Genomic DNA, 15,202 nt, shown 5'->3' on the forward strand with positions numbered 1-15,202 from the left:
CCTAAAGTAAGTGCAAAGGAAACCTAGTTTGCTTGAAGGATAGATTCCTTTAATATGATTCAAAGAGTAATGTGTATATATATATATATATATATATATATATATATATATATGTATATATATATATATATATATATATATATATATATATATATATATATATATATATATATATATATATATATTGTGGTCAGCTTCACTGAAAAGTCGTCGTTCCCCAGCTATTCGGTGGTTCGCGTCCACCTGGTGACGGATTGCTTATCACTTATGCATTTCCCTTCGGTGTTTATTTATTGCACCTTAATCTTTGTGAATATAAGAAAATTGTCACGGTGTATGTGACAAAAATTCATATATACCTCTATATATATTTATGTATACATACATACATACATACACATAAACCAAAGAGATCTCCAAACTCCTCAGTTTCTTCTCATTTTTTGGACGTTCTTATGACTACAAACCGTGGATCCAGATGGGAAATAAGTGACAAAGCCAGCAGAATTAGAACCGATAAACAATAGTAAGAATGAGGCGCCATTTACCTCAATATGCCTTTTGGCAACGTAGCAGAGCATAAAAGGAAAGACTTCTTCATTTATCTCTCATCTGATTCCAAGGCTTGTAGTGATAAGCATACACAGAAAACTGAAAATCGAGAAGTTAAGAAGGTCCTTGAGGGAATTGGGTAAGATCGTGATAAATTGACTTTCAAATGATATACAAATCATTGCTATTTGTGTCAATCTTTACCGTGTAAAAATATTAACTTCATATATGGCATTGGCACTCTATACTTATATAATTATTTACAATGATTTGGATTTATTTTGCCGGTAATTGTTGTCATTTACAAAATGGAGCCAAAACAAAAACAAAAAAAAATATTTTATTCTTTACCTAAGTTTTTTTGTCTACTTCTGTTAACCTTCAGGAAGCACTGAAAATGAAAAGGAAAAATACTTAAGGCACACAAAGTTTCTGACGCAATTACAAAAATATTCAGACTTCGCTATCATTTTTAAAGGAATTGGTACAGTTGTAATTATGATTTATATCAATAGGTTAAGGGAGATGGGGGGGATGGCTAAAATGTCCTAATGATCTTGTTCATTTTCATTTCAGACCTCCAAAAAAATGAGGACCTTCGTTTTATTGTGCCTTGTGGTCATGGTTGCTGTAGCAACGGCAATGCCAGCGCCAGCGCCATCAGGGCTCTTAATACCAGGTAAGAAGTATCTTCTTCTTCTTCTTCTTCTTCTTCTTCTTCTTCTTCTTCTTCTTCTTCTTCTTCTTCTTAGTAATAAATCAGTGGAACTGATGTCTTGACCTCGATTTCTTCCTGGAATGTCTTTCAAAGCCTTGTCTTGTTCTTGTAACCTACTGAGTAGCACAAAACTTTCCTTATTTTGGACAGAATATTTGCTACACTCGCTGATTTTACTTACCAATGGAAAATATTACTACTTATGTCAAGAATTAATAAAATAAAACGCAAACAAAGTAATTACACAGCTTTAGAATGTCTGTATTTTGAAATCTTAGGACAATGGTTATTTATTATTTCAGATTTATTTATCATTTCTAGTCCCCTCGCATGACAGGGCTGTTTTTCTCATCAACAGTCTTTTAAAAGCAAATGATTGGTTTAAAGACATTTCAATTTAAAAAAAAATTAGTAAAAATATTTTATAGATTAAAAATCTAACGCAAAACACGATAAATTTAAGGACTATAATTTAGAATATAATTTCTAAAGAAAAACTGTCAGTGATAATAAAAAAAAATGTTTTACAGGCAAATTATTTAGTGAAATGCGCTTCATAAGCAAAAATCTACACATGTATTTACTGTAATAAAATACACGTACATAAAAAGCATTGAAATTAAACAAGACATTAAAGAGTTATTTGAGCGGTCAAATGCTATTTAACATTTAAAACGGTTTTGAATACATCGTCCATGACACATCTCTTGACTATATTTTTCTTTTTGTTGGAACTGAGGTTAAGTTGCTGGGTTTTTTCAACTAGTAAACATCGGTCATGTCTTATGACTAATTGGCTTTTGCTCCCAGATACTGAAACAGTAACGGAAAAGTTGCTCATGCTCATGTCAACATTTAGTGTCTGCAATTACACTTGCTATTCTTTGACTGAAATGCGAGCCAAGTGGCAGATGACCGAGAGAGGTATTTGATTTGCATTGTCGTATGCACTTATCTTTCGTGTCAATAGAATGTTCTTGCAAACCGCGCGTAATATGATATGCAATAGAACTCTAAAGTGTGCCTACCCTGTTGTCAGTGTTTATCAGAATTTGCACCAGTTACCATTTCTTTCATTTTTTCAAGACTTGAGGCAAAGGTGAACAAAGTAGGGTCTTGAGCCACCATGAACAGGTTATATAGGCTCTGACCCATCCTTTACGATTTAAAGTTATTTTCCCTCTTAAGCTTTTTGCATGCGTATCATTGTTTTCTGTCTAAAATGTGGGCTCTGTTCACTGCCACATTAAACAAGATTAGTAAAGCTAGTTATATAAATACTTTAAAAACTGAAGACTTCATGATTTTTAACATCTAATGTGATACTAATTAGTGCAATTAAAACAAAAGTTTTAGTTTCAGTTCAGATTTTATATTGCCTGCCACTTAATGCTTGTATAGGAAACTTCTGCAAGATGTTCTTATGTAACAAATCATAAATAAGTGAAGGTTAGTGAGCAGAACATCTGCTTTTCATGGTCTGTGTTCAATGAGCAAGAAGAATTTGGCAGTCTCGTACGGCAACTAGCCTCCATTACAATCTGGCTTTAACTATAATTTACGTTCTTTGTCTGGCACTTTTAATCTGACACAAAAAAAATATACAGAAATACAGCATACAGAAATACCAGACACAGAACTGGTATTCGAAAACTCGTGAGCATAAACCTTTAAAAAAATTCTCCAAAGTTAATTACGTGAGGCTTGATATTTGCCGAATTTCGAAAGTTCGCTTATTGACGTTGGCTCTGGGCTAGATATTTATTAGACTCTTTTAGCATGTGTCGTAGGCAGCTTCGGTAGAATTGACAGCTCTCAGGACGCAATGAACCATTACTTGCGCCATGAGTATATTATGAAGAATATTCATATGGACTACTACTTTTTTTCATTTTTTAGGTGAAGTCTTACCGTACTTTCCAAAAGCAGAAGAGTGGTGAATGAGTGAATAGTCATGATTATCTTGTCAGTTTTGGTTACTGCCAGATTACTTCCCTCTGTTCGTTGTATAGCGTTTTTAAGACACCGTTTTTTGTTTTTCTATTCGCACAGGACATCGTAAATACCACTCATCTGCTTTTGGAGGTGAGCATGATGTCCTTTGTTTACCAGATGATTTCTAACAGATAATACTTTCAGTTGCTTTGCTTGTCAAAATAATTTTAGGCTGGCCCCATGCAGGATGCTTCTCTATAAACAGAATAAGGATGAATAGTTTCGAGCTGCTCAAGATATTGCTGTTGTGCATGCTAATGCATGCTTCTTGTTGATAGACTGCTTTATTTAATTTCCAAGTCTTATCCAGCCTACCGATTGTTTGGTTTCCTTGATCTTTCCTTAAATTCCGACCCAAAGGCCTCATTAATCTTTTCTTCCTTTTGAGAATACTGTGTCCTTATTATTTCTGTTTTCGTTGTAGATATTTTAAGTTCCATCTCGATGAACACAAGATGAATTCTATTGAACAAGCTTTGTAAAAACTGAGGTGTTGTGCCGGTTAAAGGATATCATCTTCCTATTCTAAGTTTGCCAAGTTTGTCGCTGCCTAATTTAAACTGTCTATTCAATATCCAACTACGATTTTCAGTATAAAATCGTGGAGAAGATCCTATTTTTATATATAAGGCTACTTCAGTTAGACTTCCTTAAATCTACACCAAGAATCATTACATTTTCTATATATTTCACTTGCAATCATGATAAACAAAATTAGGATAAGCCTATTAACATTTAAAAAGAGAACTCAGCTTCCACAACTCACGCCTGGCATTGAGATATTGCGTAGCATTCAGTTCGCTGATGAAAATTGTGCCAAGTTGGACGTTTGGAAGCAAAGAAAAATATTTGCCTTATCGATGTACATTAACAGAGGATCAAAACATCGAACTAAATTTAGCACTCTGATTCTTGTTCAAGCACACAGTCCAATAATTAAAAAGATTAGACAACTGTCGGATTAGATAAAGGAGTAGCATCCCATGATCTCATTCGCTGGTTGATGTCAGTTTTCATTTTTTTTTTTATGTCGTAAGTTCTATGATTATCCGACGAAGAAGAGCAATAGGTCATTGGGCAAAGGTGTGAATCACCATTTCCTTTACTGTGCTTTTAAAACAGAGTTTGGAATAATTAATTACTTTCTTATCTTTTCTCGTGCGTATATGAGTCCGGATTGAAGTGATAAGGCTGTGTTTATATATAAACAAATATACATACATATATATAAACATATAAACACACACATACATATATACAGTATACATATATATATATATATATATATATATATATATATATATAACACACACACATATATATATATATATATATATATATATATATATATATATATATATATATATATATATATATATATATATATGCATGTATGTGTGTGTGTGTATCGAACTGGGTCAGGGTTGGCGAAGTAACCGAGATGGGTATCTCAAAGTAAGTTCAGTCTGACATAGAAAGACGATATCAGTATGAATCTTTTATTTAAAACGAGAGACCCTCGTGCTAGAAGGAAACAGAACAGAAGAAACTCCCAGTGATTTATTCGTAAGCTTGCAACTTTTATGAGGGACTGAAATCCTGGCTTCTGAAGAAAAATCAGCCTTAGAGTGTAAAATTAAATTCAGGTTTTCATTGAACCGTTTCGGGTTTCTTAGTAACACATCAAGACACACACACGCACACACACATATATACATATGTATATTTATGTATATATGTGTGTGTGCGTGTGTAATTGTAATAGCCACAATGCCCTCTTAACTTTCTCGAATTCTTCGCGCTTTTTTAGATACGCTTGTCACTACGAAGCCTGAAGATCCAAGTGCAAGAATTATGAAGAAATTCTGATGTGCGGTAGCGGGGAACAAACTAGGCTTTGTAGTGACAAGCGTATCCAAAAAAGCGCGAAGAATTCGAGAAAGTCAAGAGGGCATTATGGCTATTACAATTACATATATATCTGGTAAAAAGTGACCAGTAGATTCTACACACACACACACACACACACACACACACACACACACACACACACACACACACACACACATATATATATATATATATATATATATATATATATACGATCTATATATCTCTATAATGATTTAGTCTCCTCCACGATGATGAAATTTTGTCAGTCTTTCACAAAATAAAACGTAATCTTACTGATAGTGATCTAAATGAATTGTCACCCTACTCATTGATAACAAATAACTCCGGTATAAGCTTTTAATTTGAGAAACTCAGCCAGGTTTCAACCATTTACATAATTCTCCGCTGGAACCAACAGACGCACTGTTTTTCTCAGGAAACGGGCGTCAATAGGATTCCTTTTCACTCCGGATTTTGATTATAATCAGAAGTGTGACCACAATTGAAAATAGCACCCTTTTACCTATCAGCTTTTCATTTTCTTTTCGTATTCATCCACTCATTTGTGCATTTTCTTTTACAGGAGCTGGAAACTTCATCCCTGACTTCGTGAAAGGATTTATTCCATCTGCTTCTGATATTGCTGCCATGGCTGCCCTTCACACCACCATGATGCCTCCAATACCGGCTTTGGGACCAGTTGTACCTGGTGGTAAGTAGTCTTCCCTTCTCTCTACATGTACACACCCACTCACCCCCATATGCACGTACACGCAAACACACACATATATATATATATATATATATATATATATATATATATATATATATATATATATGTATATATATATATATATATATATATATATATATATATATATATATATATATATATATATATATATATATATATATATATATATATAAATATTTATTTTAATAAATATATAATATTTAAAATATAAATATTTATTTTTAAAGCAATATTTAAAATAAAGCAATTTCAAACGCACAGAACTAATGGTATTAAATAAATAATATTCTGTGAACCCTAAAATGTCTCCTATCATTTAATTATCTAAATAGTTTTGATAATTCAACATAATTTATCTTCAAATGGTTAATCTGCCCTTCTATTTATAGAGATTTATCACACAGTCATCACCCAATTCCCTTATAAGATAATACTAACAATATCTTCTTAAAATTTTCTCGTACTTAATAGTGCATTAATCCCTCAGCCCAAAACAAATGCTGAAAGTCTCTTATAAATTGATTTCATCCTTGCTTTTGCTTCCCACGGATTATAGCTGTGACATTATCGGTTTCATTACTGATCTATTCTCATCTAACCGCCTCTTCCTTTTGACGGGAGTGGACCCTGAAATTGCTAACTTACAGGCTAGCCCTACTCCCTCAATAATGATACTCTTGTACTTATTTCAGCCGTGGGAGCAGCAACCATCTAGTCACCATCTTGCAAATTCCCGGATGTCAACAAAGCTTCTTCTCCTTTACAAGAGCTTGAAAGCAGCTTCCATTTTGGTTATGCAAGCTTAATGGACAACCTAAGTGTTATTACTGCTTTTGAATCGCACCGCGCTGATGCTTAGTAGTATAAGTTACAACAAATGATTTCCTGTTATATTATAATGTAGATTGATCATGACATTTACTGTTTATATGTTAATTGAATAATGCAAACAATTTTTCTAGATATGCAACAAATTGTCCAGGACAATTATTGTAGAAAATGATGATGAACAATGTGAGTATGAAATAAATGGTGTTTTATCAGTGTTTTCCTTTGTCATTCAAATCCTTGAAGACACACCGTGAGATCTTTCACCACACAAGAAAAATGGATGGGTACAATTTTTTTAATCAACCAATTAATACGTCATCATTTGGCTTCAGTTCTCCTTTGTGTATTATTTAGGCTCAAATTTTTTCTAAGCTTTGAGACTGTAACTTGAACTCAGAGGACATGTAACTTTTCGCTTGATATCCCGTATGTGTGACGAAGGGACTTGTCGCCTTGGTAAATCCAATTTTAAAGATCAGACACTCAGTATATAAGTCTTCCAAATTAAGGGTTGCTGGAACTTTGATTACAGTTCAGCTACTTTGTCCAGCCATGAGTGTAGAAATTATCATGGCATATGTGACCCTTTAGTACCCTTGACATTTAAAGTTTTTTTTTTTTAATAATAATAATAATAATAATAATAATAATAATAACATTATTATCATTATTATTATTATTATTATTATTATTATTATTATTATTATTATTATTATTATTATTATTATTATTATTATTATTATTATTATTATTATTTGGCTCAAATGGGCTAGTGTTAGGTTTATAAGAAAACTCCATAACACTGTCAGCAAGTGGCTAATGCGTACACTTATTAACCACTAAACTACGTTTAACAAACTAACTTAATCGTTCTACATTCCCACATTTATTGATTTACAATGTAAAATATATAATATATAATTATAATGTGTAACATGAATATAACATTTCCATTCCGGATTGACCTGTTTTGCAATGCTTTGCTGCCAAGTTAACGCTATTGAGATGAGGAATGACTAACATTACATTCCTTTCGCGGTGACGAAATTACTCGTAACCTATTTGGGGCTCCATTAATATTCGAATCGAAACTGACGAGTAATGATTACGTGAAAGATATTGAGATGTGGCGAAATAGAGGCGACTCCTCGTCATGTTCCTTGTCCAGGTATTGAATTTTCTACACGGTTGCAATGAAGAGGAAAATGAAAACTTAAATGGATTCAATTGTTCTTTGTTTAATTTCTTTCGGATTCCGACGGCTTGAAAAAATAAAATCATTATTTTCTCCACCCATTATAATTACCCCCTGCTCCGGAAGACAGCCAGTAAGAGGCAGGGGGGTTGCTGTTCTGCAGAACAGAAGCCTCTGGGCTCCCCCAGGAAGCACCAGAAGTGGACCTCTTTGCTGGATAAGAACCCAAGGCTTCCTCCAGAATCCATAATGGACTGCCTCTATTACTAAATTTAAATAGAATATTGAAAAAAGACTCACGGCCTAGTTCCTGCTTTCTGCAGGTCCATGAAGGGACCCAGGCAGGTCCATGAAGGCACTGGGTCCAATTAACAATCTATCCTGATACCACTTTATCTCATCTTATATTATCATGTTTCTTAAAGTACCCAGAATCATGAGGTAGACAGATGGGAAAGAAAGAAAAGACAATGAAATATGCAGGTGTTATTCCTGTGGTTGAATTCTAAAAATTTTCTTACCAATATATATATATATATATATATATATATATATATATATATATATATATATATATATATATATATATATATATATATATATATATCCTGTCGTTTAATTTTAAAAAAGTATACCTGGTTCCCCACCTTTTCCCCAATACTTTAATCACTAGTTTTAGCATTATCATTGTAAAAACACGTTTAGTAGAGAAAATATTTTCCATAATTCGCTGATTATAACTGCATTATATATAGTTGTGATTGGGAAGTGAAACAAGCCTCAAGAATCTACAGTTATTGTCACTTCAATTTTTATCGTGATCTAAATTAGTCACAAATCTTTACCGGGCGCAAAATATGACTTACCATATCCTGTTTATCATAATATTTGCATATTTTAAATTTCTATTTTTCTGTCAGACAAAGCGTATAAGAAATTTTTTTTATAAAATTTTTAACATTTTATAATATGTCGATATTAATACAATCATTCGATCTTTTCACGCGAAATTTTAATTCAAAATGGAAATGAAATAGAGACATATGGCAACTGCGGAACTGTCACTCGAGTTTGTTTATCTCGAATCAGCTGATTCACCTGCGTTTAGTTTGACACGATATCTTGACTGGTGATGATCAGACCTGGAGAGGGGATTTGTATCTGAGGTCTCACGTGAGAAAGTCCATCAAGAGGAGTAAATATAAAACTGCTATTGTGTCAAGATGCCTAAATTACTAGGTAGTTATATTGAAGAGAAACGGAAGGCCGCCGCAGTGCGAGTTGAAGTAAGTTCCTCGTTGTTGACAAACTTTTCACGGTGAAAAGACTAACGCAATATACCTTGAGTTTGTTCAAGGCAATTGACGGGTGTACTAGGACATAAACTTCTGTACTCTTTTTAGGCGTAGTAGGTGTATATAGTAATTGCATGACAGACTGATTTCTCGTCGAAACCATACTAAACATGTCTTTACCAGGCTGCTTGTCTGAGGTTTATGTGTTTGACTGAAATAAAAGACAGGCGTAGTTGGGGCTAAGTTGGTATGTATTTGACTTATTAAAAGGCTGATGCGTAGTCTGGGCTGGTAATCAAAATAAAATTTTGATGGGTCTATATGATTATGACAAAAATTTTCTTTCAATTTCTGCTTGAAATGCTTGATATACCTATAATCCAACCCCCGGCGGCCAGTCCAATATTAGGGCCCCACAATAGTAAGCCAAGATTTTAGGTTGAGGGAATACAAAAATTAGTGAAATACACAATTTATCACTACCTAACCCTACCTAGGGTGCTGGGTCCCACCTCTGTGCACCCCCTGGATTCACCAGCTAACCTGACCCAGGGCATCATAAATCAAAGAATGAAGTACAAAGATGCATCCTAACTTAATACCGGTTTGTACTGGCGAGTGCACCCACTTACCTGACTTAGGCACCATAAATCATAGAGACGCAGAAAAAATTGATTGCCTACGAGAATAAATGAAATTAAAGGCAGATTTGTCAGTTTGGCAAATGGTATCTGCAAAAGAATGCATAATTAATCTCTGATGTCATGGCATACTACTGGAGAATTGCTAAAGAAGAAGAAAAATATAAGGGTAAACAGCATGCTAGAATAAGAAAAACTTCAAAACCAACTGAAATGGCTTTGCAGCAATTTTATTTTAGAGAAAAAATGTATGAAAAGCAACCAGTACCATAATAAGTTTAATCATCCGACACATGTAGCATATAGTGTATATCTAATTTTTCTAAAACTTCAAAACCAAGTGGAATGGCTTTGCAGCTGTTTTATTTTAGAGGAAAAATGTACTAAAAGTAACCAGTACCATAATAAGTTAATTATCAGACACATGTAGCAAATAGTATACTCTATATATAATTTTCCTACTTCTTAAACTATGCTGTGTGTTTTTAACCATTATTATTTGGACTGAGCCAATTGCTTTTGTAATTCTCCTACCAATAGGGGAATGGTAATTACAGGGCCAAATCTAATGTAATGCAACCAAGGAGCAACATACATTTGGCTGGGGCCCTTTGCTGTCTTCCTGGACCACTGTTAATCTTAGCCTAAATATATGATGGTGGTCCTTATATGAAACACCTTGGGCCTACCTAGGGTAGAGTATCCCATCTGACCTGTGGGGTAACCTTTACTTTAGAAGGTCAGAGGTTATGGTTCATCGCAACCAGGCGCGTTTTCTGTCTTTCAGAAGTTTTCTATGAACTGTCCACTTTCATAAATTGTCATCTCCAAAAATTGCATGTCCACAATGCCTCTTAATTTCATGTGAGTATTTATCAGTTACATTATTTTAAAACAGTAAGGTCAAGGTTATATTGTGAGTGTACAGGGAATTTTAAGAAAATGTTATTAATTATAAGATTGATATAAAAAAGCTTCATTACAGTATTTCATGTTTCTTGAAGGACAGTCATTCTCTAGAATCTCAGGAAGTGAAAATTTGGAGAAGTCTGAAAATTTGAAAAACTGAGTTTTTATTGGCTAAAAAGATTAAATAATTGCATATGACATGAAATCATTAAGTGGATGGTGAAACAACAGGGAAAAATAAACCACACATTCTCTATACAGCATTCATTCGCATAAGACATTGCCATGAGAGGAGAAGGAGCCACAAAACGATGGAAAAACCAAATGGGAACTTCAAAGACTTACAAAGACTTAATGCATTAACCAGTGAATATCCTCCTCCTGTGATTTGCCCTTCACATTCCATGAAGAAAAATTTTTGCACTAGGGATTGGGGACCCCATTGGGAAGACAAGGTTGAGAAACACAAAAGCAATGTGAATAGTACTAACACATTGGTGAGAATCACCTTTCAGCAGAAGAGCAATGGGAAATATATTTGGCTTATGTGTATAATAAAAAAAAAATACACAAAAAAATGCCCATACTAAGTGAGATATTCTGACCTAAACTTTGATATGACATGTAGGAAGGGCAACTTGCCTTAGGTATAACTGTGTGACTTAGCCCACTCTATACTAAAAACTCTTGTTTACCTTGAAAGGTAGGTTGAAGGTTGTGGTTCAACATTACTAGGAGGATGTTCATGTCTCCTTGGAAAGCTTGAATGATTATCATTTTGTGCTCATATTCCTTATAAAGCACCTGCCCACTTGTCATTGTATCACACCGTATACTTTTTCTTATTTTTTTAAGCAGACATGAAAGCAGCAGCCTTCATTGGCTAATCTATTAGGAGTGATAAAACAATTTTTTTAACATGCTGCATACCATTAAACAACCATGCACCAAACGAAGGATACCCTGTTATATTTTGACCTCCCAAGATTGGATTTATCCATATTGAAGACAATAGCCAGTCTACAAATATCTTTGAATTTCTTGAAGTAATTTTTGGTTACTGTATTTCAAAACAGTCAGGTCTCCTTTTGATTGAGATTTGTGTCCACTGAAAGTTTAGGGTATATCTCACATATAAAAAGGTATTTGAAGGGAAAAATTCTTTCTTTAAGAGAGCATTGAAAAAATCATGTTAGCATCGCATATTAAACCATTGTTTACAAAGGTGTACTTGTATTAAAAATGTGCACTAGTTTCAATATTTAGGCCTAAAACATCAATGCCCTCATTGAGTGAAATCAAACAATCAGATAGTGAATGAAATCATAACGTGATTGGATGAGAAATATACAGAATATCCTTCATTTGCATTGTATATGTGCTAGGAGCTAAGTGAGGTAACCATAAGATGTCACTTAGATCGAATGGGGACTTGGGTAAATTATAGGGCTTCCAAAATTAACCAGTTAATATTTTACCTATCATTAACTTGGCCCCTAAGAAAAAATTAGATGTAGTTACTGTCATTCATCCATTAGACCTATTGAATTAGTCAAGCTAAGTAATGAATGTATATGGTAGGATAGCGTTCTTAAAGACATCTTCAGGACATCCAGCTAGATTACTCAAGTTGGCATCAGGTCATTGTTACCCATGTTATCTACCCTGACTACCAACTTTCTTTTTTGTAAATGGAAACATGATCTTCCTTAAAGTCTTCACAGAATTTTGAAGCTTCTTGATAAGCAAGCAGTACAGTATTGTTTCAGCAGTTGTTAACCATAAGACCTATACTGTGACTGAAACGTTATTTTAGGTAAACTGGCTGGGTATGAAGAGTCTCCAGGAAATATAGCATTAATGAATCACATGGCACAGTTGTGCAAGGGGAACCAGGACCTACCTTTTCCTGAATAAAAAAGAAATGAGTAACTTGAGGGAATGGAAAGGTAGAAAATTAGGGGCAAGGTCATCTTTGATGAGGTAGGATGCAGTATATATGGTATTGGCTAATTTTAGGTAATGGTGGGTTATATTTTACAGTAGTAGAAATTACACCCTAGTCAAGGTTATGTAGAGGGAAGGGTGGTGGCTCAGGTAGGGCTGACCTCCCCCATTAGAGCACAGTGTCATTTTAGGTTAGATTAGGAGCTACAGTGTTGGTCAGCATTGTGAATTTCCAACTAGGGTTGCAGCTTGACTGATAATAAATAATAATAATAATAAAAGTAGAAATTAGGATTCCTACTGTGGTTCCACCTATGTTGTTGGAGGGGGATTGTAGGGGAAGACAAAAAATTATAGTTTGCTATATTAATGATATTAAAAAAACAAGTAAAAATGTGCCAAGTTTCTTCAGCGCAGTCGAATTTTCTGTTCAGCGTATAATGCTGTATGAGCTGCGGCCCATAAATCTTTCAGCCATGGCCCAGTGGTAGCCTGTCCTATAGTGTTGCCAGACACACGATCATGCTAATTTTAACCTTAAATAAAATAAAAACTAATGAGGCTAGAGGGCTGCATTAGTATGTTTGATGATTGAAGGGTGGATGGTCAGCCTACCAGTTTGCAGCCATCTAGCCTCAGTAGTTTTTAAGATCTGAGGGCAGGCAGAAAAAGTGCGGACAGAAAAAGTATGGACGGACAGAAAAACCATCTCAATAGTTTTCTTTTACAGAAAACTAAAAAACCACATAACTATGAGGTAAGCAGTTGGAGAAAATCTTTGTTTGATGTTAGGGAAAGAAATCAATGTACAGTATTGTGGTAATTACCAAATAAAACTACTTATGGTAATTATCTGTGCACATTCCTTTTGTATAGTTTCATTAATCTTTCTTTCCTTGTGTTTTAATGGCCCGTAATGAGTTTGGAGTCAGTTACTTTGCTCTTATTTTTATGACCAACAGTAATATCATGTAACCTGTAATGCAGTGAGCCTGTTAACTCTGTGATAGTAGATGATTTGCTATGTAAATATACCATACTAATTACTACCATATTATTGACTTTTTTTCTAAAATTATATACTACTTTGAAATAGGTTTCACCAAATTTTACTACTGTACTTATAATCACAGGTTTCCACTTTAATGTTCTAGTTCAATACAGTACTGTACCCTAAGAAATTGCCTTACCAAGCTTATCTTTTGAGTTTGCAAAAGTGGGAGTAAAGTGTCCTACTAGCACCAAAGCAATCACAGATATTTTACCAGAAGCAATCCTAAATCTAGCTCTGAAAATCAGATAATTTACGCTTTTATGAAGTGCACAAACTAGCATTGTAGCTGTAGAAAAACATAATGCATAGTGCTTCAATGTTAAATCCTTATCTGTAACTGACGACACTCTCATGATATTCTTTCAAATATTTCCTTAATTAAATACAGTAATGTACTTATCTGAAAGTCCAAAGTAAGAATGATTTTTGTCATCTTACTTCTGTAACTGAAAACACACTTATGATATTCTTTCAAATATTTCCTTAATGAAATACAGTAATGTCAGGAATACCAAGTAATGTACTTATCTGAAAGTCCAAAGTAAGCTGTAAAGATTAAGATCATACAGATACATGTACAAATTTAAATGGCAGAAGCACTCAGTGTGCAAGAACCACAAGAATAATTTACTGAAATGCTTTAAAAACCAAAAGTAAGTTCTGTACAAGCATTCCTTGAGGATCAAAAATACTGTACCAGCTAACCTTTGCCATTGTAGTCCTCACTGCAGTTTAATCCTTTGGCATGTGTAAAGGCCATGTGTTTATGAATGGAACTTAGTTGTCAGAATGGTTGTTATTAAGTTTTAAAAGAACGATATTATCCATGCAACAATTTTTTAAGGCAAATTTTAACTACTGTGTATATCTTGTTGGCAGTAAGTACGGTCCTGTAGTTTTTCTTTAAGAATGAAGTGGGCATAGGAACAGTGTTCAGCTTAAAATACTGTTTTAAGTAATTACTGGAGTTTTAGTTAGTTCTTTTTGAACTCATTGTTTTAATGGAGATGAAATGCAACATCTAGTATTTGTCATGGAATTGCCTCTGACTAATATGGTTAGTGATAGTGAAACTTCTTAATGCAGTAATAATTTTAAGAATCTTCTTGAAATGTTCCTTCATCTGTATGCATATTGGTTGTCTAATAACAATAAAACTATGGCATTACAAATTGTATCCATAGAATATTATACAACTTTTCCATTCCTGATCAATATAGTAAGCCTTGTACTGAACTGGATTTTACATAATCCAATGTATATACTGAACTGGATGGATTTTTACAAGCACATGTACAGTACAGCACTGTTTTTGTATGTTCTGAAACTAAATGTAAGTATGTACAGTAATTCAGTTCCTCCCTTTAGCAGATGCTTTACTTATATTTGTGTGCATTTTGAATGGAAAGCATTTGCAT

At 33.9% G+C, this 15,202-nt stretch overlaps 1 protein-coding gene across 6 annotated transcripts in view; it reads left to right on the forward strand.

Moving 5' to 3' along the window:
* Positions 1 to 8,998: 8,998 nt before the first annotated feature.
* Positions 8,999 to 15,202, forward strand: part of Seipin (lipid droplet biogenesis associated protein seipin) — a 36,428-nt gene continuing 30,224 nt past the window's right edge. For 4 of the 6 annotated variants that reach the window (XM_067105242.1, XM_067105246.1, XM_067105249.1 and 1 more), the window contains exon 1: positions 9,026 to 9,224. In XM_067105242.1, the coding sequence (XP_066961343.1) occupies positions 9,162 to 9,224 (63 nt within the window). In that variant the 5' untranslated portion in view covers positions 9,026 to 9,161. Of the gene's footprint in view, positions 9,225 to 15,202 lie in introns of all 6 variants that reach the window. The other 2 variants (XM_067105243.1, XM_067105248.1) reach the window with 2 other exon arrangements.

This window comes from Macrobrachium rosenbergii, chromosome 6, assembly GCF_040412425.1.
Source record: "Macrobrachium rosenbergii isolate ZJJX-2024 chromosome 6, ASM4041242v1, whole genome shotgun sequence".
NCBI lineage: Eukaryota > Metazoa > Arthropoda > Malacostraca > Decapoda > Palaemonidae > Macrobrachium > Macrobrachium rosenbergii.